This window comes from Rhea americana, unplaced genomic scaffold (genome assembly GCF_003343005.1).
Source record: "Rhea americana isolate MKP2758 unplaced genomic scaffold, rheAme1 scaffold_23, whole genome shotgun sequence".
Lineage (NCBI taxonomy): Eukaryota > Metazoa > Chordata > Aves > Rheiformes > Rheidae > Rhea > Rhea americana.
In genome coordinates this window covers 7419268-7446729 of record NW_028186346.1, presented here as the reverse complement: position 1 = coordinate 7446729, position 27462 = coordinate 7419268, and the positions used below count along the sequence as shown (strand labels likewise).

Below are 27462 nucleotides of genomic sequence, written 5' to 3'. Positions count from 1 at the left end.
AAAACATAGCTTCTAATTTTAAAAATGAGTTATCATCATGTAAGCAAAATCAAGTCTCCACAAAAAATCCCACAGATTATGAAGTGTTCTAACTACAAAAATTTTTATCGAATATTCGAAACAAAAATTCCTTGCATTGTAAATTATCGGCTATTTAAACAGGTTTGTATTTTAAACCACATTTTTTAAGTTAACTGTGACAGTTTAATATTTATGAATTATTTTGGTCTGGACAATTCATTCTTACTTACATTTATGCAAAAACAAAGACCTGTAATTCCAGCTTGTAATAATCAAATAGTTTATACTAACCATAGTAACACTTACCCAGAATTTGGCCAATGTGTTGCTTCTCCATAGCTATAGTTGACAAGATCACATTTATATTTTATTGCTTCTATCATCTGAAAGTTTTTTAAAAAAAAAAGGAAAAGTCAAAATACACACTAGTCACAGGATAAGTCACTTATGAAAGATTACATAACATCTGCTATAGTCACATAAGAGTTAAGGCACAAGTTTTTTGGGGTTTTTTTTTTTTGGTAAAATCAAAGCACAACAACCACCAAAAYAGATTGAGGTAAATGAAAATCTTTATCTAGATGATACTTTCRTAGTGACCAAACAGAACAAAAACCCTAGTCAAAAACACCTTATCAGCTTGCCACATTCCAAGTTATAAATTAATAGGTTAACCTAAGAGAACCACCACAGAGTTCATTAGAATCTCAAATGTCTGTCCTCAATAACACAGAATTCCCCCTTACTATGCAGTTTGGTCAGATTCCAAATRGTCACAAAAAAAAAATTATCGTACATCTTCATGTTACCATAGCAAGATCTTTTTATGGATCACAAGTATCATTTTCTATTTTCAATTGCTTTTACTGTGTAAAATTTCCCCCAACCACTCACTATGTGGCAGAGGCCTCGAGCCTTTCACTGTTAGAAAGGAATGGTACTTCTCTCCCTCTTAAGGGATATAGTGAAAATAAACTTAGCCACGTGGTTAGACACTGGTCTCTATTCTAGATTTATCTAAATATTTAAAGTATTTATTTATTCTATAATTATGTGACTAACTATAAAAAGAATACCGATAGCACAGAATAAGGAATATAAAATAAGCATGTGTTAAGTTAGCACAAACACTGCATTTCTACCAGTCTGAAAAATCTCATTAGTATTCTAAACAAAGTCTTTTACATTAAAACATTATGTACATTATGTACAAAATGTACTCAAATTTTTAAGAATCTGGCATATTCCAGAACCACAAAAACACAGACTTTAAGCAACAAGAGAAGACAGTGATTCAGAATAATCTACAGTTAAATCAAACTGCTGAGGTTAACTATTTATTTAGTGAAATACTCACAGCTCTTATTAGACCAGTGCCAGTTTCCATTGTACTTAGTCTTGTATCACCAATCTTGATTGCTAGAATTTGAGCTCCAGGAGCCACACCATTTCGTTCAGGTTCCTCCGGAAAATATCCGGCTGCTATACTAGCTACATGAGTTCCATGTGCTCCTGAACAAATGAAAAAGCATATTACTATGTGCTTAGGGAGCTTCATTAATACTAATTTTAATACAAATTTTAATACACAAACATTTTCATTTATTGAGCTACCTGTATATAAATAAAGCCCAGAGTTCAGATTGTTTTTTAATCCTCACTGTCTGGATCATTTGGGGGAATAATTTTAACAACTTGCAGTAAAAAATGTTGATCCTTTTAGGTAACTTCTGACACTGGAATTAACAGGCTTGATTTAATACTTCTGCTTACTCTTTCAGCTGTTCTATTTTGCAAATTGCTGTTGCTTACTGGCTTTTTGTTTAAACAAATGCTATACTGTACTAGGAGAAAAAGCAAAGAATCCGTCCCCACCACCAAATACTAAAAAAATAAAACTGCACAGAAATACAAAAGGAAACAAAAAAAAGACTATCAGTTTAGGAACCAGAACTGTTTTCACAGTATTACTGAAATTTAGATGCTTTCATGAGAAATTAAGGTCGTTTTTTAATCAAATACATACCATCTGAACCCTCAAGATGCTTCCAAAGCAAAAACTGATTATAGACAGACATACAAATATGAGATCAGAGTGGTTGGAGCTACAGCTATAGTGACTCCTGGTACCAAAAGAAAGTTTAGATAACTCAAAATAGCTAATTCCCTTTCATTCATGGATGTATTATTTAAGAAGTTGTCCATAAATCATTCTTTAATCAGAAAAGCTGCAAAGGACAGTAACCGAAGTTTAACAATCATCTGATACTTAAAAACAAAATGAAAAAAAAAATACTTTGAAAGAAGGTTCACTCTATTTAAGCTTAYGCCAGAAAGATGCAGAAACATCTTCAAGAGCAACTTCAACAACAACAACAAAAATTTATCTATACATGCATATACACACAGAGCTCAAAGTATTTCAGATAAAAACACAAGTTTGGTAATAAGATGTCATTATGAGTCTATAGTAGGAAATGTGGATATTGATCTTTAATGTCATACTGATGAGTGGTGTATTAATAAATTGCCTTGAGCCATCCCAAGTAACAGATTCAGGCCCCAATACACTACTTGGATAGCTGCTTCCGATAGCATCTACTCAGTGGCAAATTTCTTTAAAGTGCATTTCATTTACCTCCACTTGTCACAATGGAAAGAAGGTTCCCATCGTCGTATATGTTAACAGAATAATTCAGCATCTCAGATGTTCCAAAAGATCCATATTCCTGAGCCTCTTTGTAGGTTCTCAACACTGTACAGCTAGTTAAGTCACCACTCTCACTTGTATCTATGCAGGCTCTGTTGACCAAAAAAAAAAAAGAAAAAAAGCAGTCTTCCAATTAATGTAAACTTTCAATTATTCTTTTTCTACACAAGAGTACCGCAGAAGTCTCAACAGGCCTGGTTTTGTGTTTGTCTTATTTCTGTAAGACAAGAGGTATTTTTAAATCTGCTTATCCACAATTAGATTCAGAAACTAGAGAAATCCCTAAAACTACTTTTCAAATACTAGATTTAAATAAATCTGTCTTTGAAAAAGCAAATATAAGAAAATCCAGGCAATTTCTTCAAGGAAGTTCTTAATAAAGCTAGCTGTGCAGTGACGGTACACAAACATCTGAAGTCTCAACAACCGCTTTGCATAATCTATATTTTCATTAAATAAAATTGCCATATTACTTTCTGAACTTTGTGCACATAAAGGTTTCTGCTTTTCTTCCTACCACTAATCACTATAAAAGTGATTTTACTCTTTGCCTCAGAAAAAAACACACAGGCTTACATTGTATATTATATTCTCCCTCTACATACGTTCTCTTTACTGCTCTCATTGAATTCTCCAGGACGTCACTGTACCCCATCTTCCTTCAGGACCTTTCTTTCAGGAAGCTCAAGTGATACAGTAGGATTATTTTAAAGCAAATATTTAAGAGCTCCATAAAAAGAGCAAATAAGAATGAACACACTTCTTGGATCAAACTGCTGTTTTATGTGTAAAACCTTTAAAAAGGTTGAGAATTTACCTCCAGGTCTCACCATCATTCCATACTAGACAATCATACACAGGACCAGGGTCACTGTATTTTTTCTCAAAAGAATTCAACAGTTCCACTTGATTTTGAAGTTCTTCCTTTAGTAATTTATTTACCTAATAAAGTAATAAAATAGTTAGAGTATTTCTAAAATTATCACTAGGTAGGTACAAATTATTTGCACTACAAGTAATTTATATGCTTTCAGATGCTATACATGTGTTCCATTACTTCATTAAGAATGTAATATTATCACTGAATGCATAAACATCTACAAGCTGAGTAGTTTTGAACAGTGCAGTACTTATTCTTGGCCTATTATGCATAACCATTTCACATTTCCGTTACTGCAAGGCTTAATGCCCTTACATCTTTATGTTGATTGGTAAATGATATAGAAGCACTCTAAAGAATTTCTGATACTTTGCTGAAATGGTATCTATTTTACAAAAAAAGATAAGTTTCCTAAATGGATCACATCAATGATAACAGCCTCAAAACAAAGCAAATGAAATTAAAAATAAAACTTACTGAAAATATGTCTTCAAGTATTACATTTAATACTATCTTCATATTCAGTAGCAAGTTGAATATGTTACCGACACTAAGCAAATCAAGTAAGCATCCATATTAAGATGTTTTACTCGATCAGCAGAACCAATGATAATTATCTGACAAAATAGTCATAACCACCTTTTCTTCACTCATCAGATAAAGTACTTTAAACTTGTGAACAGCTACTTGTCAAGATTTAGAAATATACAAACTTGAGAGAGAGAGCTGTGAACAGCATCAAATTCTTCTTGTTTCCTACAGGCCTCTGCTAGAGCCAGTCTGTGAACAGGATCCCAGAGCTTTTCCTTGCGTTCCTTCTGTAACACAAAATGAAGATCCTCAGTGGCCTGACAAATATTTGTCAGAATAYGAAGATTACAAAATCATTTCAAGGTTCTGATTAAAATACAGTAAAAAGTGTACTTTTTACAAAAAGTATAATACAATTTTATAAATAAACAACAATTGTTACGTACGAAAGAGCAACAGGTAACAGTGATAAGACTTTTTGCAGCAAAGGATCACTGTGGGCCCTCACCTCCTCTGATTTTAAAATTCTGAAAACATCTATTTCTTCTGCAAAACTATATAAAATTCAGTTAAAGAATGGCTCTAAAGTTCTGGCCAGCAGCCCACACATATTAGCAAATCATATACTTCATTTTTTTCCCCCTAAACAAGCAAACCAATCAACCACAAAACCCACACCCTGCAGAATGAGAACACTGAATTGTAACAAATGTATCAGAAGTAAAGTGTAATTCACTACCTGAATCCTCTCCTTAAGAGCTTTAGGATAGATGTCATAGCCATTTTTTATGCCAATATGATATTTGCCTGAAGGATTTACCCAGTTTTCTGGGATCTAGAGAAAAGAATATTCAGAAACTCATTAACTAATTTCCTTAAAAAAAAAAAAAACAAATATCACTATTTAAACTATTTAATTACATCTCCACTCCATGACAGTAATTACTGCACAAACTTTTAACATGATACATCAGTTCATGTTCCACTGCTGTTGAGAATCAGTTACCCCTTTTGAAACATGCAATCCCAATAAAGACCTTTTTGAGTAAAGGTGGGAGGACACAAATGAAACAAAACACCCAATCATACGGGGAGAGGGGGGAAGATTTTTTTTATGGTAGGCCACTGACAAACATCTGAATTTCTAACTTCGTATCTTGCTGCAGTTTTGATTCTCAGTAGATCAGGTCCACTAGCCCTAATAACAGCAAAAAGAGCTAYAGATTCACCCTTACAATTGTATTCCATGTAAAATTCAGAAAATAGCTGATAGTATAGAAAGATCAAAAGACTGGATGTTTTCCTAACATTTCATCAACATAACCACACAAATGAGGACATGGCAGTAACACCAATAGTCCTATACAGCTGAGGTCTCAACTAGATCTCACCACATCATTTCTAAAAATCCTATGCCTATTCTATTAACAGTGAGAGTACACTGCGCCTGTAAGCCATCTCAGATTCTTCAATCTCCACAACTGTTTTCCATGATTTTAACAGCGTGACTCCTCCTGTAATTCACATAAAATATACTAGTACATTTAAAAGCAGAACTATGTCTTTAGATCTTTTTAAAAACATGCTAGTATGCTTTCTTCAGTCAGCTTTCAAAACTGTATCAGAAACTGATTTGAACAAAAGAACAGCAAGTTACTGAGTCCTCAACAAAACTCTSTAGCTACCTACACTTTGGTCCAGAGAAACTGCAATATAAAGATATATGAAAAGTAAAAGAAATATATTAAACAGAGCAATCTGTAAGAAGATGAGGACGTGCTGAATTAGGTTTGGATAGGATCTCATTAAAAGGAGGAAAAAAGCTGSCAGAAGTAAAAACTGATATTAAATCTGTTGTTAAAAAGAAAAAGGCCCCAAAAGATGCCCAGTGGTCATTATAGTCTTACCTTTAAAGTTCTTCCAGAAAGACCAACAATTTCTCCATCTTTAGGTTCTACTATAGTACATGTAGTTACATCACCACTGCCTGTTGTATCAATTATATCAATTATCTTGGGTTTCCCATCAGTTGTAATCTGAAAATATCAGCACAATACTTGAAAATGCAGTTGATTACTCTTCAACATACAAATTTGCAAAATTACATTTTTTTTTTTCAAAACATTACAACACTGCTTTCATTCTACCGCTCTGGTCAAAGTTTACAGTAATGACAGCACAATCCCAGAAAGGTGAAAGCTGCTGAACTACATGCAGTCACGTGTCTGAGCCTTTTAACTCAGCTTAATCCTTAAAGGCACACAAAATACTATCATCTTGTTTTTCTGTTACAAGGATTCTGCTTCATACTTCTAACAATGCAAAATACTAGGAGCTATGGTTATATACACCTAATACTGTCTAAAGAGTACTTCTATGAGGGTGAAAAGACAAAAGAACTGCCTGTCTAGCAAGAGCACAAATTTAAAGCCTCCTCAAATTAAACGAAAATTAGTCCTACATGGACTTGATGATAGTCACAGACCTACTGAAAAGGAGTCTGTATCTACCCAATCACAGACAGACAATAGTAGTATTTTTAATGAAAAAGAGTGGGAAATAGGAGTGTTGTTAGATTACTTCAGAAGAGAAGGAAATTATCGCACAATCTTGCAGACTGACATAAGATTTTTAAAGAATTTAAGAAAAAAATTTACCAAAAAAACCATACTATAAGAAATATTCCGAAAGAAAAATACGTCCCCAAATTTAAGACTGTTCTATAGCAGTAATCTGCACTGCCAAATAAAACTACTATACAAACTATAAAGCTACAGCGATGTCATGCAACATATATGACAACTAATGAAATCCTAAAGAAATATGATAAAGACATCCCAGAAAAAACAGACAGTTTACAGTGTTAAAAAAACAACCAGTAATGCATTTAAAGTGCCTTTCAGACCCTTYCACATAATCATCAAAAGTATAAAACTCTCTTGGTACATTTAGAAAAAAATATTTAATCTAGTAGGGATTATATTCATATCAGTTTACTCAGCAAATAGATTTCATCCCATAAACAGTAGTAGATGCTTGAAGAGCAATACAATATGGCTGTAAGGAATTATCTTCACAGCTTTACATTAAAGATTGTTGATTTAGAAAATAATAAACAAAAAAGCCCCCCCCCCCAATCTTCCCAACACTTCCCTTGCACCAACTATATAACTGAAGTTTTCTTTTTTTAAAAGAAGAAAAAAAACACCTCCTGTTCAGAAGAGCTACACATTTTACTCTTTTCTGGAATTTCAATGTTTGGTWTTCTTGCCTTTGTTCTCTACCATTGCTATCTTGCAAATAACACACATGGCAGGTAGTTTTACTCAGAACTATGTTCTGGAAGTATGAGTTCAGTTGCAAAAAATGGACAATATAACTAAATTATTTCATAAAAGTCACTCTTTTGCTGCCCAAAAAAAGACAAAGCAATAGTCAAGTTTTTACAGGAACTCAACAAATACAGATAAATAGCTCCAAAATTTCAAATTTGCATGGTTCAGAAAAAAAAAAAACAACAAATTTAAATAGCTACAAAAAAAAAAAAGATACTGCAACAAGTACGAACAGGACACAGATTCCCATTTTCCAGAAAGCAGAAAATACTGTTTTGAAGAAGTTTCCTATGGAACAGTTCTCACTGCGGAAACCAACAGTTAACTCTGTTTTCACAGAAATTGATATTCAGTTAGGAGAACTCAAAGTAATAACTTGGTAATACCTCTACTAAAAAAGTTACACAGTAGCAAAAATTTACCCAGAAAACTCCACAGGCACGGACCATAGGCATTTACACCACAAAATTTTCTAGCATCTATAATTAATCCCTTCAGATGCCAGTCTCCACTCAGAGAAGTCAATAGGTGGCCTTGAACAAAAGTTATATCCAAAAGAAGTTACCACCAATAATAATTCATCTACATGCTAAATCTGAGATTATCAGAACTGAGCATTTCCAATACACCTCTAAAGTAAATTACTCAGTGATCAAGTACAAGAAAACAAAAATGAAATTGTAACCCAAGGCGACCTGTTTGACACCGGCAAGTCATACTGCAACAGGTGGCCAGAACACAGATTTATGCTGCAGTGAACTTGGGTAGTTTTAAAAGTTACTTCCTAGACAGAAATTCTATGTGCAACTCCTACACTATACAGCTTTTCACCCTCTGGCTGAAGAGCAGGTCCACATGTGCACAAGAGTTTACGCAACTGGAATCAGTCTTTTGGGTCAGACACAAGCAACTTTGGAGCTTCAGGTGCAAAGGTCTAAGGTTCAATTCCTAATGGCAGCAATCCAGCCAGATTCAGTGTCATTCAGCGCAAAGTAACTGATAGTGCTCCTGGTGCCGACATGAACTGTCTGGTACACTGTGCACCAAAAGTAATGCTACAATTAAACCTAAGAGTTCAATCTTGTCATCCTCTCCCCCTTGAAGTGCTGCAATTCTGGGGAAAGAGAGGAGAATCAAGTGATATTAATCAATCTTGTGTGATTATAAAATTCAGAAGTAATTAATTTATTATAGACAAAGTATGTTCTAGCATCAAAATTCAGAAAAAAAGATTGATATATAATGAGAATATTTTATAGCGAATTTATTAAGAAAATCCCCAATTCTACATTTAATAGCATGGTTTACATGCAGACATGTGGAAAAACAAAATACGCTACCAGTTTGTGAATGAAAGTGACTGTTAAGTGTAAGTCAAATTAAAATATCTGCTACTCCTAAAAGGCTTCCTCAGAAAAACAGTTATACTAGTTATTAAATTAAAATTCTAAAGGGTAATTCACACAAAAAAATCCAAGATTGCAAGAATCAAGAAACTGACTTACCTATCTTGAAATACAAGTAGTAGTGAACAGCAGCAACAGGAAAAAGAGGCAGGGTGTGGATGAAGAAATACAATACTTATACAACCAAACCTCTCCATTAAAAATACCTTATCTGCCTACATAACAGTTCATCAGATATTGTGCCTGAGTGAGAAATCTCATTAAGAACCATGACTAGGCTGGCAGGATATGTGTTCTACCAAGAGGGCTGGGAAGGTTAAAAATTATGCAAGAGGCAGACAAGCTACTTTACAGTTTATATCAATAGGTGGAGAGGAAAGCAAGATGAAATGAGTTCTCTACATGGCACTGTCAAAAAAGGTTCAGAAAGGAAAGTAAAATAAGTACAAGCTAGATTAAGACTTTATATGAAGTGGGAAAGCATGGAAAGCGCACATAGACAACCTCTTCACATGCTTCTCCAAGATCCCCTCAAACTCACTTTCACCAATGGCAAACGAGTTTCTTTTTCCCGGAGTTCTCTATAAAATGTCTACTCCACAACCTGAAATTTTAGCCTTCGCACCAAGAAAATAAGTATAATAATCCTTTATTATGAACCCTCACAACCTCAGTCTTGACCATGCAAACTCCTGCTTATTCCTCACATACACAACCCCTAGAAATTTAGACTCGTTGCTTTCACATGTGAATCCCTTCAGAACTATGAACCTTCCATTTCTATTCATATCTCCCAAACTGCCTTTCACAGCTTTCTGGTTTGCCATGATACTGTCCTGTTTGCTTGCTGGCTAACTTCCTTTAAGCTTCTTAATTAATCTTCTGCTTCCCTGCAGTTTTTTTTTTTTTTTTTTGGCCAACAGCACCAGTTCCGTAACAATTTAAGCCAACTAGCCAACTTAAGTTAAAGCTACCCAGCCCCACCTTCCACCCTATCTGTCTTTTCCCTCATCTTTTCCACTTACCTGAGTCCCATAAGAGATCACTTCAGAAAGCTAAACTAAAAGATCAGTTAGGTCCCTAAATCAAGTCACTGGAGAGTAAAATTTGCACTGGTACCAAAGAAAGGGCAGAAACTACCACAGTCCTTGCTTAAATAAAGCATGGGAGTTGCATACAACTCTCTCTGACTCCTCTGACAAAAAACACGCTGTCAAGAAGCTGGAAGCAGCAGTGCCATAAAAGGCCATATATACATGATCAAAAAAAATATGCTAAAAGACAAATATTGGAAGACTTAAGGAAAAACTGCTAAATGCTCAAATCAAAATTTTACCAAACTTGATCAAGAGCATAATCACAATTACGGTGTACTCTGAGCTACAAATAAAGCTACTAGATCCCCCAAAAGCCAGTACATCCAAATCTGGTGTAGAATTTGACTGCAATACAACACAAGAAAAATACACTGACAACAAAGGCATACAAGGTTTGCTAGAAACACACTTTTCGTGGAAAACATTTAAGTGGCTGTTTGACGCTCCTTGCTACTACTAAAATACTGCTACCATTTAAGAAAAAAAATACGAACTACTTTTCCAGACTAAGTTCCGTGAAAAAGAAAATAGTCAAAGAGATTAAATGCTCTAAGACGCCAGTGAAAGGTTCAAAAGGAAAGCCTTATATAAACAACCGGAGTGAAACACTCTGATCTACAGGGCTTTCTCCTCTCTCTCATAGCAGACCTCCGTGAAGCTCATACTAACGCATCACATGGACGAATACTTGGAGGRAATTGTAAGAAAAGAAAACAGCAGCAGCAACAAGCCCCTCAGGGCTGCCGCTGCCCGCTGACGGCCGCCCGACGCCCTCCCGCGCCACGGCCCGCCGCTCCCCGCGGGCAGTGACTCAGGGCCGCTGTCCTGAAGCGGCTCCTCCCTCCGCACGCGGCGCCCGTTACCTGCATGCCCGGCGCGCCCGGGTCCACGCCGGTGTCCAGCACCGCTAGGAGCACYCCCCGCCCATCGAAGTCAGGGTAGCGTGCGAGGAAGGCGGCGGCGCCGGTCTCCTTCTTGGGCAGGAGGCCGTGGAAAGGGAACGGCTCCTCCACGGCGGCCGCCATGATGGGGAGGGAAACAGCGACCGTGCGCGCCGCGGCGACAGAGCGCGGGGGGGGGGGGGGGGGGAGGGAAGGAAGAGCGCATGCGCTCCCACAAGGACGCACTCTCGCGAGACGCGCGCCTAAACCAGCCAATAAGGCCACGCAGCGCCCCGGCGCCCGCGCCGCAGCTGGACAGCGCAAGGCGTTGCAGCCAATCAGAAAAGCGAAACCCCTCACGCGCCGGAACTTCTAGCGCGAGGAGGAGCGGGGAGGGGGGCAGTCTTAAAGTGACCAGGGCCGCTCCGCCCCTCCGCCCTCCTGAGGTGTGGAGCGTGTGGGAGCTCTGCCCCGCGGGGCGGGACGGGGGGCGCCGAGCGGGATCCGGATCGCGCCGGATCAAGCAGCCGCGAGCGTCGCGGCRGGGCTCACCGCCACGTTCCCGGCGGACCGGGCCGGGCTCTAGCGCTGCCTGGGCGGCCCTCAGGGCCCGCTGCCGAGGCGGGCGGCCAGGGCGGGCCTCCCTTCAGCGGGCTGACGRCGGCGGCCGTTGTCCGCCCCGGGCCCGCGCTGGCCGGAGCAGGAGAGGTCCCTCATGTGCCGCTGAAAKGGAACCGCCGTGATACGGCATGAAGGTTGCTCGTTACCCGCTGGGGGGAAAAAATGTTGAAAATTTTAAATATTCAAACATTGCCTCTTTTGCTGATTCATTTATACGAGAAAAACGTGTTATGTGGTTGAACTGCCCCTTCAGGGCACTGTTATTTCTATTACTGTGGGGAAGATAATGGCATTTGCAGCGTGCTGCAATTTAACACCTGTATGACTGCTTAGTTCTAAATAAGGTGAGCTAAAGGCTTTTGACAGCTCCAAATGTTTGGTGAGATATGTGAAAATCTCAGCCTTAAGAGAGGTTTGAAAGTCAGTTTCTAGTCTTCCCAGCTGCAGAAAAGCTTGCATGCAGAAACTGAATGAACTATGGAATCTCAGAAAACAAATACACAAAGAATTTCTTTAAAAAAGCATCTTGTTTGTCGGGTCTGACTCATGGTTTTAGCCATATAAATTGGCAATAAAGGTACAGTCCCTTGTTGGTTATTTCAGAATCAATGTGCTTTCCTCAGGCAAGTTTCTGTTCAGAGTGTTTTATTGAGGAAATTTGTCTGCATACATTGATCTGTCCATCGCTGTCTACAATGCAAAGGGGATTTTGGCTATTGAGAATTCTTCCATTTTTGTAATGCTTCTTTGTTTCCTGAGTCTGATGAAATTTCTTTGTTAATGTATGTCAGACTTAATTAATCTTCCTTCAACTAAATCTGGCATTTGTTTCTTCTTAATAGAAATGGAGGGTTTTTTTTGCTAGCCAACAGTGCACTTTATGCATTTTCCTTGTATTTTTGGCTACTGTTGGCAACTTCTTCCAACTCATCAGTGGTTTTAGAGGTCTCAAGAACCTTTATGCAATGAAAGTACCAAAGAAAACCTGATGAACAAACAGTTAAAAATACATATCTAAAAGAGAATCAAAGCTGGACTGTACTTACTGTACTCAGCATTTGCAGATCTTAACATACTGAGGTTTTGTGAGTGCACTTTTGTGCACTAGTGCAAGGCACCAGAGCTAATACTCATTATGATCCTAGTTAGAAAGGCGCTTAGACTCTGCAAGGTATTGCTTAAAATACCATTTTTTTGGAGCTAATACCATTTTTTGGAGCTAACAAAAGAAAAAAAAAGAGGATAGGTAATCTTTCATCCCTTTAGATACTGGGAGCCTTGAGTTACAAAGCATCAGACAGCTTTCTAGTCAGGGCAATGCATGAGATGGCATATAGTGTAGATCCCACACGTTAAGAGGTTTTACTGACATTTTAGCATTTAGAGCTCTTACAACTACTTACAACAAGTAACTCTATTATTTCTACTGTCAAACAAAAGTGTGTTCAAATGAGAACTCACTGCTTRACTTTTAAGATAAAGAGAAGGACATGCAGATGCTGTAATCACCAGTACCAAGTTGGAGCTGCTACATGTTCCTCCATTATGATTAGCCAGCTAAATTTATYGAGCAGCCAAAGGAAATGTATAGCCTGAAGGAAGACAGGCCTGAAGGCCAAGCTATACACGCACCACAACACAGCACAGCACAGGCTGGTGCCTACTCTGGTTAACTGTTGGGTGAATCACTAACTCATTGATGTACAATAGTTTTCCATTTACGGTCATTTAATTCTGAGCTGCTAGAATTTCTAATGTTTAGTTTAGATATGCAGATTGTTACTATAATTCTGCAATATATTTACTTCATACTGGTCATATGCACTGTCAACACTGATGTACTTTAATATATGTAAGTTTCTGAACTGTTATAAATAGAGCTTTATTTTGTTCTGAGTTATACCACTGCTATTCCAGTAAAAATAAAGGCAAAAGTGAAGCTGCCATGTTGGAAATTAAAAATAAGTTTGTTGTAAAATTTATTGAGTCAATATGGTTTGATCATTAAAATAATGCTCTAGGTGACCCTGCTTGAGCAGGGAGGTTGGACTAGCTATCTCCAGAGGTCCCTTCCAACCTTACCCATTCTATGTGATTCTGTGATAATGACTTAGCCTCTCTCAGGATCTAAATTAGTACAGAAATTTGTCTGTATTTGCTGTGCTAAATAGGTTCACATTTCCTTATTAGGAACCATTTCAGCTGGTTATATCTGAATCTTGAGGTTGAGCCAAAGAGTAAGCGATTGCTGTCATATCTTGGGACTTTCAAAGATGCACAGTATTTGCAGATCCCTTTAAAAACAATGAAAGCCATGGCTACTCATTTCTCTTAGTCTTCTACAGCTTAGCCAAACTGTTGGCAAAAATACTTTTACCCATTTTGTCAGGTGAATCCCAACTCTACCAAGCAGTGGTTGGTCTTTGAAGAGGGTCCCACAGTCATGGAAAATGAAACCCTGTTGTCGACAGTTCGTTGTGCAACTGGTTGTTGACCGACAGGATCTGTTCATGCTGACATGCTGAGAGGAAGAATGAGCCTGACAGTTTGGAAAATGAGATATTTGTTCAAATCACCTTGGGAAGGAGAGGGGCTTCCATATTATGGGCGAGTTCATTAACTGTGGTGTTCAATAAAAAAAAATCATTCTCTTTTCGCACTTTATGAGAAAGGGTTTACTCTATTATTTAACTCCCAGGTTGTTCTGGGGATAGCTGGTCCTTGAAAGACGTGAGTGTGAAGATGTACCTAATTCCTACTGCTTCATTTTGGCTTATGTGGTTCCCTGTTCACTCACATGGACTCTCCTTAGTCCCATGTAAGTGTAAGTCAACACRGATCCTCCAGAAGGGATGTTTTCCCACCTCATTGCAGGCTCTGTCCTTGGCCACTCACTCTCCTTCTTCTTGCGCAGTAACTTGYGCTTGTGTGTCTGCGTGGTGGATCAGATCAAGGAATAAATCTACCTGAAAACTATCCCACRAAAGACGTTCCTTTTCAGTAACCTGATACAGGTTCCAGTGCCACCTCCTGAATGCTTATGCTGGTTTACAAGTGGAAATGGGTCATCCCTTTCAGTGGCAGTGCAGATTTATCTTAAAACAGACTGTTGAGCTATGGCACTGCATAGGAAGTCCAGGTCACTAGCATGACGGCTTGGGGTGCACGCTGGCAGTAAGCCCATCTGGATTTTGGTTGCTATACTCTGTACTGTGTTCCACAAAGTGCCCATGTATGTACAAGTCTGTAAGTTCTTCTATGGATCTAGTTCATAAAGATTTTTGGAAATGGTTCTATTTTACTACTTTTATTCTGTAATTAGTACAGATAATTCAACGTGAATGAAGATACCAGATTTATGCAGTGAGCACTTTGACACTTCATAGAGAGAATTATGTATTTATCTTACTTTTGATAAAAAAATGTCCTTCTTCCCTTCCTTCCTTCTTGGATTATCTATCCTCAGTTTTCTCTTCATTAAGCTATTTGTCTGGTCGTGTCTTTTTATCAGATTAATTCCTTGCTAAATATAGAATAGCAAGATCATTAGTCAACTGGCTTTTACTATTCTCCAGCATAAACATTTCAAATATGCTCTTGGGAGATATCTGAAGCAAAATTAATCGACTCCTATTGCTCTCTGAGGCCCAGCTAAAGGCTGTATTCTTATTTACTAAATTGTTAAAAATAGTCTGAAATGATATCCATATGGAGAGCTTTTGTGGGTTTAAACATTTTCTCAGTAATGCTACTTGAAACTCATTCAAGTTGAAAAATTAAGAAGATAGGGTTCATTTAGCAAGAAACTGGCCTCAGCAAAAAGCTCAGTACCAGTTCAACGTTACACTGTACGTCTAGTGGTCTTTCAAGGTGCCAAATGTGACAAAATTATTGCTAAGATTTTTTTTTTTWWAAAAAAACTTTTTTCCGTGAGAATAAAGGCACAAAACTAAATGGCATGTTTACCTTTTTTTCCGCAATGTAGCTAAAAAATTGTTTTCACATTTCCATTTATTCACTTTGGTGTAAAAAGAGAGAAAGGAGAGAATTGTATCCCCAGCCCAAAGAGAAGGCAGTGAAGAAAACCACTGCCAAATTCATCTGGCAGCTGTCCATAAGGAATCCTCCTTCTCAGGAATTACCTGAATTATTGGAAGTATTCAATTGCAAAATTAATTTTTTGAAACTTACCTTCCCTATGAAAGTTAGACATTCAATTTTTGCCCCATGGGTGGGAAATGAGACGTTTTGTCAAAGAAAACAGTGAGAATTAGAGGGTTAACTTATGGATGAGGTTTGCAAAGGTATACACAGAACAATGAGGATACTTTAGCAGAAAAATGTGACCTTCATGATCTGTTTTCTAACTGGAGAGCTTTCAAAGCTAAGGTGATACATCCTGTTTAAGAGCATAAATGCATCTGAGACAACCATGCTTTCATCAGAGGAGGATAGATACAAACAAGGCTGTTAGGATCTCTTTAACTTTGCTACAGGAATGAGCAAAGAAATTGCTACATGTAAATATGTACTTGCTATTCCCAGAGCTAGGTGTGCAGATTCACTAACTTTTCAGGTTTCTCCAAACCTTGAAACAGAGTTGAGCCTTTTTCCCAGACTTTGTCTTGCAAAGCTTGTAGAGATTAATGACAGAAATACTAAGATTGGTAGAATGAATTATGGACAGAAATGTATGCGTGTGAAAGCACTAGAATAAAAAATACTAAGCAAACTTAAATAACATCTATTGATAACTAAGGAGGTGGTTAACAGCAATCAAACTGGTAAATGCTGAGGATGACTTGTCAGCAGAAGACCAGAAGTATGATGACAGGAGGATGGCAGCCTGGTTACAGCATGCTGTATTTGCCGTCCCTCTTCCTTTTATGCCAACAGGAAGACAGACTGTAGCTATAAAGATAGATGAGTGAGGCAACAGACAACTGGGCAGCAACTTTGCCTAATGTTTATGGAGGATGAAGAAAGTAAGACTGTGAGGCAAAAGTTCATGCTGTAATAGCTGATTTATAAAGGATATAAAAGCTGTAACCAAAAATTATTGTCACTAGGAGAAATTGAAGAGTTGACTGTTGATGTCCCTTGTCCCGTATGTCATTTCCAGGTGAAATTGGCCAGACTATTAGGATACACACATGTAGGTGAATGTGAATATGGGGGTGTAAGAGAGTAAAATCTATGCGAAAATGAATATAAATGGCCACAGTTGGTTTTGTTTAACACAAATATCACCTCTTCTTCCATAGTTTCACACTGATTTTTGTTATACTAAATTCCTGCAAGTACAGGTGATACTGAGGTGATGTGACACTTCTGTCAAAGTAGTCAGCACTGCAGCAGTGTTTATTCTGTTGGATGAAAGACGTTGGGGACTTTTTATGCTTTTGATTAGTTGGTTTCTTGTAAGACACTGTGGCTGTGTTTCTTTTTAAGTTCATGAATACAGGTGTCTTGTGCAAGTATCTTGTACTCTATTATAGGTTTATATACAGCAATTCTAATTTATTTATGCTGAAATATAAAATATACATCCTTATAAGCTGTTTCTGAAGGTTAGTCATGTCTGCTTAAACTCTGATGGCCTTCTTAGGTTGCATCTTAAGCTTAGATGATAGAAGGTGTTTTTATGAGAAATCTCTTCACTAAGGAATGGCTCTCTCCATGGTGGCAGTGCTGTCCGTATCCCCCAGAACATTATAAACCTCACTTAAACTTTTCTTTGTTGTTCTCTCTTGATAGTGTCATGCAAAAATATTCACTGGAGATTTAGCTCTTTTTTTAAGACACAGGCACAAACTTCAGATAAACATGTAGCAACTTTCTACATTTTGTAAGGAGTTCCCCCCTCTCTCTTTTTTTTTTTTTTTTTTTTAATGAATGCTTGAAGATATTACAGAGTTCTTGTGTATAGTAGCCCTCAGTGGGGATTTCTCTGTCTGTTTCCAAGGTCACAGGGACAGAGAAGGGGAGGCATAGGAGGAAGTTACAAAGTCCTGTACAAGGTAATGACTATTTTTTCTTTTTTTTTCTTCTTTTTCCCAACATCTAAAAAAATAACACTCTTTCTGGTATTGTCTGGTAATGAATAACCTATGCTATTCTTGATCTATATGGTACTGTTCTCTTACTCTCCAATGTGTTATACACATGCACATGTATCTGGTACAAAATGTGCTGCTGAGATCTCTATCAGCTAAATAATGTAAAACCTATCACTGTCTGCAACCCTTAATAAATCAGAAAGTGAATGGCAGGTCACCTGCCCGCTCTCTGCTCACTGTATAGTGTATGAGCCTTTAACATGCATTCTTGAGCAACATAAGGCTGAAAGAACATCTACAAAGTAAAGAAAGCACTTCACAGTAGAAAGTTTGAATGATACCTAAAACTAGATTATGTCTTAAATGTAAATCCTAAAACTGTTCTTTTTGTTTGTTTGAGAGTTTTCTTAAGTTGCTCTCCAGTTCTGTTTTTTATTACTCCTCAGTTTTCACAGGAAGACAAAGGTTGGGCTAAGCAGGTATTTCAAAGCATGTTGTAAATCCATTGGTAGAGTTTTACTCAAAGAACAAAGCACCAAGGAAATTATTAACTACTTCCAGGAAAGTTAATTTTTAAAGTGATGCAGAGCTCCTTCCAGAAGACATGGAGGACACTGTGCTTCTCAGATGTATTTCCCAGGTTACTTACAAGTGCTTGAAGAATATATTTCAGAAGGGTCCATTTGATCTGGTATCCTGTCTCTGAGTGAAGGCCATTAGCAGACATTAAGAGAGGAGTCAAAAATAAATGGTATTTCTGAGTAGTCTTCTAACCTTTTGCTATTTTCAGCTCAGGGGATTTCCTGACCCTGATGAGGTTGTCTGTTCAGTAACTATAAATGAGTTTTCCAAATATTTGTTTAGTCTCCATTACTGTAGATTCATATGGTAAGCCATCTGATTCTGCTTGTTTTGAATTTGCTGCTAGTTCTTGTGTTGAGGAAGAGACCCTGAAATCACTGTCTTCCTTTTACATGCAGCTGTAGATTTTACAGACTTCTAATATATCCCTCTTTAATCTGTCTGTATTTCATGCTTCAAAGGTTTCTGTAGGTTTTCAGTATCAGAATGAAAAGTACTATAACTGGGGCATAATAGAAAATCGTGACACTGCAAGAGGTACAGCAGACAGTTAAAACTAACGTTTGTAGATTCCTGAACATGCTGCCAGGCTTTGTGAATCATATTTCCAAATATCTAGTAAATGCGCATGAGAATTGTTTTACCTCCTTTCCCAGCACTCAGAAGTCTTGCGATGTATGTTTACCCTAGAGATTAATTTTGATTTTAGAACTGATTCATCTCTATGTTTGTATACACTATACAGTGTCTAAAAATTTTGTTTGACTTCCTCTTCAAATGATAAATATGTTACTGCATGTCTCTTACAACTTCTTAGCAACCCTGAAGCATTGAAAGTCAAGACTGAAAGTTAGTGGTAGCAGTGTCGAGATCACAACTCAAATACATGTTTTTTATTTTTATTTTATTTAAAAATGTGAATAACTCCAAAACTGAGTGTTTCAGATGCTGCAACTCTCAAGTTATATTGAGCCAGAAGTAAATATAAGGGCTTGGATGTTTTTCTGCCTTGCAAAATATAAAACAGCACCTTTCGGTCATTACTTTCAGCAGAACAATGTAATGCATTCAGTATTTGTTAAAGTTCTCCTCTTGAGGGCAGCAAACATTCAAAACTAAAAATTGTACATCTTTCTTAATGATGTGATAAAGAATATCCTGAATTTGAGGCAGACTTATCTTCTGAATTGACTCCCAAAGTTAGGAGTACAGCTCTATTTACAGCTCTACTCTTGCACTAAAGAGCAAAGCCTGAAAGCGTAAGTGAAAAATACAGCTTGTGAAACCAGGGCTTCGCTTATAAACTCAGATCAGAGTAATTAAGAAGCAGAAACATATCTTAGACTTCACAGTCTTTCCACTGTCAGTGACATCAGGTGAAAAATGTGAATGTCCACTAAAACCTAAGCAATTTTCTGTGTGTTGTTGGAATTAATTCTAGTTGTGTGTGATAAAATGTAAACTGCTTTTGAGYAAGTGTCCATAATAATGGAAATGAACCGCAGGTTGTGTTGACTGGTTCAGGGACCAGCCTTTTGCACCCTGGTGATTCTGCGAGCCTTTTCAGACATAACCACACATAACGAAGGGCTGCATCCTGCTATGTCTTTATCATGAGCGTAGTGCAACGCCTTGAAATAGAGAAAACGGAACAAATGAGAACACAAACTACTAGCACACATGCTGGGTCTAATTGTATATTGTTTGYGTATCTGCCATGTGGCTTCATCCCCGTGCAGTTTCTTGATGCAGAATAAGTAAATGCAAATGGTTGCAGTGATCATTAAGTCTGTGACATGTTACAGGAAGTATTTCTGCCTCTCAGAGTAAAACCTGCTGTTGCTGCTTCTTGTATCAGTTGGTGCCATGTTCTGCACTAGTGGTGGGCAAATTGCTTTAACAGTCATATCAACTTCAGTGCAAGCCTAAACACACAATCTTTCCTCATTCATGCATTAAGAAAAGAGCTATCAAGAAAAGTTTGAGCTAGTGCTATATTTACTACTGATGGTATTGTGATTTCTTTGTACGCTCTGAATGAAGCTAGATAAAAGAGTAGATTAGCTAGATCAAGTATAACCTATTAGGTTTTCATGCTGGCAGTGCTACAAATGTACATTGGTGTGTCCCATTATATTTTTACATTGACATTATTAATAGAAACTCTTTGATTCAGAACATTTCTGCTTGCTTTTAACCCAGAAAGTAAGCCTGACCCAGGAATGACCTGTTCCCTTTTATTTATTTCATGTRCTAGAAACTAGAATACCCTCAAACTTGGAGTCTGATCCAACATTCCCAGGAACAATGGAAAGAGTTTGATTGCCCTTTGGTCACAGTGTGCCTTATTTCCAGCTCCTGCAGAAATGGGATATGATTCTCAATGTGGCGTAGCTGTTTTGTTCTGAATTGCACACTACAGGAGTATTTGAAGTCTTATAGCAAGAATATATTCTACAGATGTGCTATCCAAATCCTGTATCTTAAATCTCGTATCTTAAATCCCAAATAATTTACATATATTTAGATTTACACTCTTAGTAGTATAGATAAGTTCATCACAAGATAGAGGAAATTTGGAGGAGTTCTCAAGGCATRTAACGTAGAGGTGACCAAAGCAATGAAACTCAGGCTGATGTGAAAGGCAGTGAATGTTGCATGCCTTTATACCCTAGTAGGGCTAGCTATTGGCTTGCGAAGGAGACCTGACCATGCAGGATAGTTCTTTAGGGTTTACCATATAGATATTACTTCAGCAGGTGTAAACTACATTCARACTATTGAAAGATCATATATCTGCATGACTGGACTTAGATCATTTTCTAGAACAGCTGACTGTTGTTAGCAGCCGTTTTGACTTCTGGCCCATCTGTGAGACTCTGGATCATGCAGCCTCATCCTACTTGTGTCATCCATCAGAGAGAACCCAGAGAAGAAGAACAGAGTTAGGCAAAGTGTCAGTCTATCCCATGTAGGGCCAGGCTGGGGAGCTGAGTTACAGCTCATCCACACTTAGCACCATATCCTGTCTTTTAACTGAGGAGCTGAAGGACCAGATGCTGCTGATCAGGTCCTGGCATCGTGGGAACCAGGGAAAGCAGTGTTTCTGAAGTTCTTTAGTCCTTTGGAGTAGTAGCCAGGGAGCCCCTGTCTGATCTATGGAGGGGATTCCTCTTCTTTTTCCAGGCAGACCTCTATTCCACCAGAAAAGCAACTTATCCTGGCTAGCCAAAAGAGAAAACATTTTGGTCTATAAATTCTAACATGCCCAGAAATACTAGTTAATTGAAACATTCTGCATGTACAATATCATATACAGCAAACCTCAGGATGGCACTTCTGCTTACAAAGGCATAAAAAACACAAACTCTTTGTCTTTCTGAATATCTTACCATTTTACGTATCACATTTGACTGGGTTCAGGAACATCTATAGTATTCATCATCTGCTGCCCCCCCTTCCAAAATAAAAAGTTCTGTTTACCTGTATGTGCATCTTTAAATGACTTCTGAATTTCTTCTTCCCTCCTCTAATATTGTAGCTTTTTTTTACTTTTACATTATTCAGAATTAAGTTTATGTAAGCATATACATATAAGTAAATATAAGCATATTCATATATGGATACATGTGCATCCTGCTTAAATGGATACTTCAAGTCTCATTTAGGTGCCTGCTCTTCAGTTTATATAGAAAATAATAGCATCTGATACTGAATACAAAAAATAATTTTCAGATTAGCTATGCAAAGTATATAAAAATAATTAACTTATTTGGCCACTAGATGTGACTGTTGCTCTATGTAAACATAGTTGAAGTGTAATTCATCACTATAAGTTGTAGCCCCTTAAGAAACTGTGTGGGGTAACTATAGCTTTCTAATGTTGTTACAAAATTCTGTAAATGGAATTTTCACTATTTCTTTTAAAAATCACACTTAAGAAATTTTAGTGCAATGGAAATACATGATTTTGTCATTTTGGAGTCCAAAAATTTAATCTTCATATTGGAAGGAAAAAAAAAACAATAGAAAAAAAATTGGGCAAATCACTGCATGGAAGATCTGCTAGATGCTCTTTGATTTAATACTCAAAATATTTTACAGTTCAGATAGAATCTTAAGGGAAATTAGAATTTGTGCCTTTTCAGTTACTAATTTCTTATTTGCCAGCTAAAAATAACTCTGAGGCCTAATTTAAGTGAATGTTTTTGCTATCACAGCAATGGGATGCCTAACTGTTACCTGTCCTATGCAGATAACTAGCCAAAAGGATCTCTTGGAGTCAGACTGTTATTATCCATGCCCATGAATCCATGAGGAATGCAAGAATGATCAGGCAAGTGGAATCACAAAGGAGGGCAACTCGTCATGAGGTGAAAATGGGCACAGAGTGGGATTCCAGGATTTTTTAATCCTCAAAAAAAAAAGGAGTTATTTTCTGTGGACATTGGTAGACATGGGCATACCATATTGATTTTAAGTCAATACAGGCAATCCACAGATTTTAAGCAGTTTTGGCTGACAGAAGTGAAACTTCAGACAAGGGTAAATTTTTGCCTGTTTCCTCTTGTCCTTCCAACATGCACCTTGGTGAAGAGCCTGGCTCTGTCTTCTTGATGACCTCCTCATAGGCCCTGGGGAGCTACTGTAAGGTGCTCTGGAAGCCATCTCCACCCCAGACTGAACAAGCCTTGCTCCCCCAGCTTCTCCTCACAGGGCRAGTGCTCCAACCCTCAACTGTTTCAGTGCCCCCATGCTGCACTTGCTCAAGTGTGTTGATATCTTTCTTGTATTGAAGGCTCAAAATTGGCACAGTATCTAGATGTGGTCTAATGAGTGCAGAATAGAGGGATAATCATTGCCCTTGATCTGCTCACTGTGCCCCTGCTGACACCACCAYGGATACTGCTGGCCTTTACCGCTGACAGGGCACACTGCTGGCTTATGTTCAAATAATTGACAATTATTAAATGCTTAAAAGTCATTCTGGTTTATTAAATCTCCAGGCTGTAAAAAGATGGAGAGTATATGAAGGAAATATCTTAAATGTTTGCCCTGTTCTTACATACTTCCTTGAGCATCGTCTTCTGGTTACCTCCAAGGACAGGATATTTAACTGAATAGGACCTCTAGTCTGACCCAGTATGGCCACTCTTCTCGTGTATTTTATCGTTTTAACAAATATGAAGAKAATGTATTCATATATATAATAAATGGCATTATATATCATAAATTCATATAAATATTATATGAATATAATGAGAAGAGACTTCTGTGAACACATCCTAATTCAGGCAAATTCAAATGTGTATTGCTTATCTGAATAGTAGAAACCTTGTAAAATGACATGATAAGAAAAAAGAATTTTGTAGCAAATAAATCAAAGTTGTATTACATGAATTTGTTTAAAAATTAGGACATAAAATAACATCATAATGACATGTAATTACCACAACATTTAATAAAAACATTATTTTTTAATAGTTCTCAAAAGAGTAAATGCAAGTCAACTAGCTTTAGAATAAGATTTATGTAGCCATAAAATTAGTTAAGTTTGCTATGGAGTATAAGAGAGGTCACGGACCACATGCTGTAAGGTGGTTTCCAAGATAATTTCCAAGACCTGTTACAGGAAAATAAGTAATTCTACTGGCTCTCCACCAAAAAGAGTAGTTAGCTCTATCAGCTGGAAGTGACTGCTTGATCCAGTTCTCCTTCCTTTGTCTCCCTTTCAGTGTTTTATCTTCAGTCAAAGCTTTTATATATTTTTTTAGCATATTTAGTTTGTCTTAAAAAATGTTCCACATGTTCCACATCAGCTTTTGTTTCTTGTTTGTAATTTTTTACAGCATTTACTGCTTTTTACGTCTATGTCCTATTACCTATCAAAACTTGCATTGACTACTGCCTTAAGGGAGTCACTCCTTTTCAAACTTTTGTCAGATTTTTAAAATGTTATATGTATAATTTCTTTATCTCATAATCTCYGTGTGTTCAACTTATCCAGCTGGAACCTGATCTGAATATAAAAACCAATGTAATTTTGCCAGTAAAATATGACTAACCTCAGAACCCTGTTTTCTCAGGAGAAATGTTCATGTTTGTCCCTAGCTTTTGCATTAAGCTCTATGGCTGGTTTTCATGTCTGTTATAAAATTATGGTAATTTCATCTTTGATATGAACTGGAGTGCAACCAAATGGCAAAATCATTATTAGTATGCTGGAATTATTTGAGTCATTATGGTAGTTGTGCCCTAATACAAATAATAATACATACGGYTCAATGTGTTAATAGTATTTCAGATAAAACTTGCTGGAATCAGATTGTGATAGGTTAGTGTATCCATGAAAACAGGGAGACAAACACAGAAGAAAAGGTAGGCCTCACTTTTCATCTCTGCTTTAGTGGCTCAGCATGCTCAGTACAAATTTCACTACAGCTTAAATGCAAGCCTCAGACTTCAGYAGCTAACTCTTAAGATTCAGAGAGTTAAATATCAGACTCTTTTTTTAAGCATGTGCAAACCTGTAGAGACCTTGCAGAAGAGGGGAGCTTACAGTTCATGTTCTTTCATGAGAAGAAGGAAGTGTCCAACTCRTCCTTCTAAATTCCAGATGAACTTCAAGTATAGGAGAAAGGAGGGTTCARCTTTTACTGGAGAAGTTTTGGTGACTAGGTCATCTAGAATTTACTTGCCAGGCAATTAAGTATGTAAGTAACGTATAGATTGTGACAAATCTGATGTTTGCATTGTTATTTGAAAATATTTGGAYAGGAAAATTATGGCAAAAATGCCTGGGGGAAAAAATACTCAAATAAATGGTGTTTGTATAAAATCCTTTGTTTGAACTCATTCCTAGGAATAGGCAAGTTATTGCTCATTCTGTTTGCCCAGATGGTGCAATTCAGTTAGGCAGGTTTCTAGCTAAAAGCTTGAGCTACTCTTATGTTGGTATTCTTAGATGTCTAAAAAATGAAACCCTGAGCATCGTATGGTTTTAACCTCATGTCCTGCAGGAGAGATATAAGAAATTATGTCATAACTATCACACCAAAAACATATAGGAGTCATTTCTATCCATATCCTATAAGCTCCAGTGTTCACTGCCATTTAGAAATGGGAATGAAAGGAAAATTTACTGATATTTACCCATTGACAAAATAAATAGTTACCTTCTTCATTTGCTAGGCTTTCTTAAAACTGCTTTTTTGTGTATTCCATTGAGGACCTTCMAACCTTGTGTGCAGAGGAGTCTACTATATCACCAGGTTGAGACTTTTCCTTTTCTGATAGGAAGAGAAAAAAATAATCCCATCACTTCCCATAATATCTCTCAGACTTGTGACCAGACCTTCTGAAGCTCCACTAGAAGTGAAATGACCCAAGGCAACTCAAGGCAGCCTTTCATCTGTGAACTGTGTTAAAAGCCCTGAATGAATTAATTAAGCACTGCTAGGCATTTAAAATATCCAGGGCTTAGCACCTGGAGCAGTAAAACTTAAGCACTTGGTTGGTCTGGCTCAGAAAGAAATGTGAAGCTACATTACAGAGGTTGAGAACTGTAGCTTTTCAGTACAGTTAAGCTTAAATTTAAGCYTTCTGTCTCATGGCTTGAAGTTGAAGCACAGGTACAGGAACATGGCAATTTTCCAATTGGCACCATGCAGGTATGACAGTTCTTAGTGAAGTTTAGTCTGCCAGCAGTCAGTGTGGGCATACTRCTTGCCTATTCTCTGAGAAAAGATGAATAATGAATGTAATTGGAGTAAATACACATTTCCTAACCCTTGACTTGAGCCATGATACCTTTTCAGTCAGTCAGAAATATGTAAAATTCCGTTTCCTGTCCTTTAAAATCAAAGTATGAAAATTCTGGCAATCACCTGTAAGGTTCTAGATACTTTCACATACAATTAAAATTGATGAAAATTGTCCTGATATTAACAGTATTCAGAGTCCTGCCCACCATCTTCCCCTTGTCTCATTGTTTAAATACAATATTTAATTGCATTTATCATTTTAATGTCTTTAGTGTATTTTAAAATAAGCTTCTTTTATTTTCTGATTAACCTTATTCTTTCTGCTCCCAGAAATTTCCCAGAGAGTAGTGAGAGCAATAGCAGAGTATAAGAAAAGCCAGAAAATAACAAAAAGTTGTATGCTAAAATGAATTTTAGGTRCTTCTACTGAGTAGCTGAAGTTAGGTATTTTTGCCTGATTTTAGGAAGTGCTCGGTCCCATGGATCATGAGACCATTGTGCTCAGTTCTGTAAGATACAGTTACACAGGTCAGAAACAGTCTTTTGCTCAAAAAACAGACATAAGAGAGATGAAAGACATCAGTTTCTCATGTTTACTCCCAGATTCACTCCCTGGGCGTGAGATGTTAGCTGTCAATCACAATTTTCATAGTTCACTCCAAGTGAATAAAGAATCCATCCCACGAGGATCTTCCTGGTCCTCTTAACACTAGGGATAAGTAAAATGTCCTACCTGTGCCTCCATGAATCCAAGGAACTGCAGTAATTCACTGTTCTTCAAAATTAAATACTGCAAGTCACCACACCTCTAGTCCAACCCATACCAAGCTGGAGGGACTTGAAGGCATTCAAGTCTACTGGAAGGAGTGAAGTTTCATAGCATTTATGGAACAGCAGACTGCTATAAGAAAGTACTTTTTCTCTGGCCCCAAGTTCTACTCCCTTGAGCTTACTGAGYGCAGCTTGCCAGAACAACTGGTATGGAACAATATTGGGAATTTATATGCTTCTAAAATTTCTAGATTCTTTCCATGAGTTAGGTGCAACCCACTGCTCATTTTTATTTTTGTAAATCAACAAGGCAATAGGAAATTAAAAAATCAGAAATGTTACAGAGTTTTTGTCTTTTCTAGTCTCATGTTCTCAGATATATGAGACAGTAAATCCAGCTGAAARGCTCAGCACAACTAAGCAGAAACCCCAGGAGAAGAGTTGTTCCCTTGGGTCAGTAATGTGTGAGGTATTCCTTGTGTAACAGCAAAGAATCAACACAAAAATAGTGATATACCAAGAGGTCTAGGCTCTTCATCCGCTACAGGAAAAGGAACCGAAATAGCATAACAAAGAGGAAGCCGATAGCTGTTCCTTCACARTTAGGAACTAGTAACTACTAATTCTTTGCTGCTTAGGTTTCCATTTAGGAACCTACAGTAACAGAAAATTATACCTATGAGCCATCCCAGCAGCTGATGATTTAGCATGTCTAGCGTTGCCAGCTCCTCATATTGCTACTCATCTGCCTCAAATGAACTTACTATGTTTTTCTGCAATCTTTTTCTCCGCATCCAACTTGTCT

General features: G+C 37.5%; 1 protein-coding gene across 3 annotated transcripts in view; it reads right to left on the bottom strand.

The window, feature by feature from the left end:
* TPP2 (tripeptidyl peptidase 2) overlaps positions 1–11043 on the bottom strand; it is a 49338-nt gene extending 38295 nt beyond the window's left edge. For all 3 annotated transcript variants that reach the window (XM_085306011.1, XM_085306012.1, XM_085306014.1), the window contains exons 1-8: positions 10844–11043; positions 6050–6178; positions 4882–4977; positions 4325–4429; positions 3549–3673; positions 2660–2823; positions 1379–1533; positions 328–404 (exon numbers count right to left, since the gene is read on the bottom strand). In XM_085306011.1, coding sequence (XP_085162137.1) covers positions 328–404; positions 1379–1533; positions 2660–2823; positions 3549–3673; positions 4325–4429; positions 4882–4977; positions 6050–6178; positions 10844–11005 — 1013 coding nt within the window. In that variant the 5' untranslated portion in view covers positions 11006–11043. The remainder of the gene's footprint in view (positions 1–327; positions 405–1378; positions 1534–2659; positions 2824–3548; positions 3674–4324; positions 4430–4881; positions 4978–6049; positions 6179–10843) is intronic.
* Positions 11044–27462: the final 16419 nt, after the last annotated feature.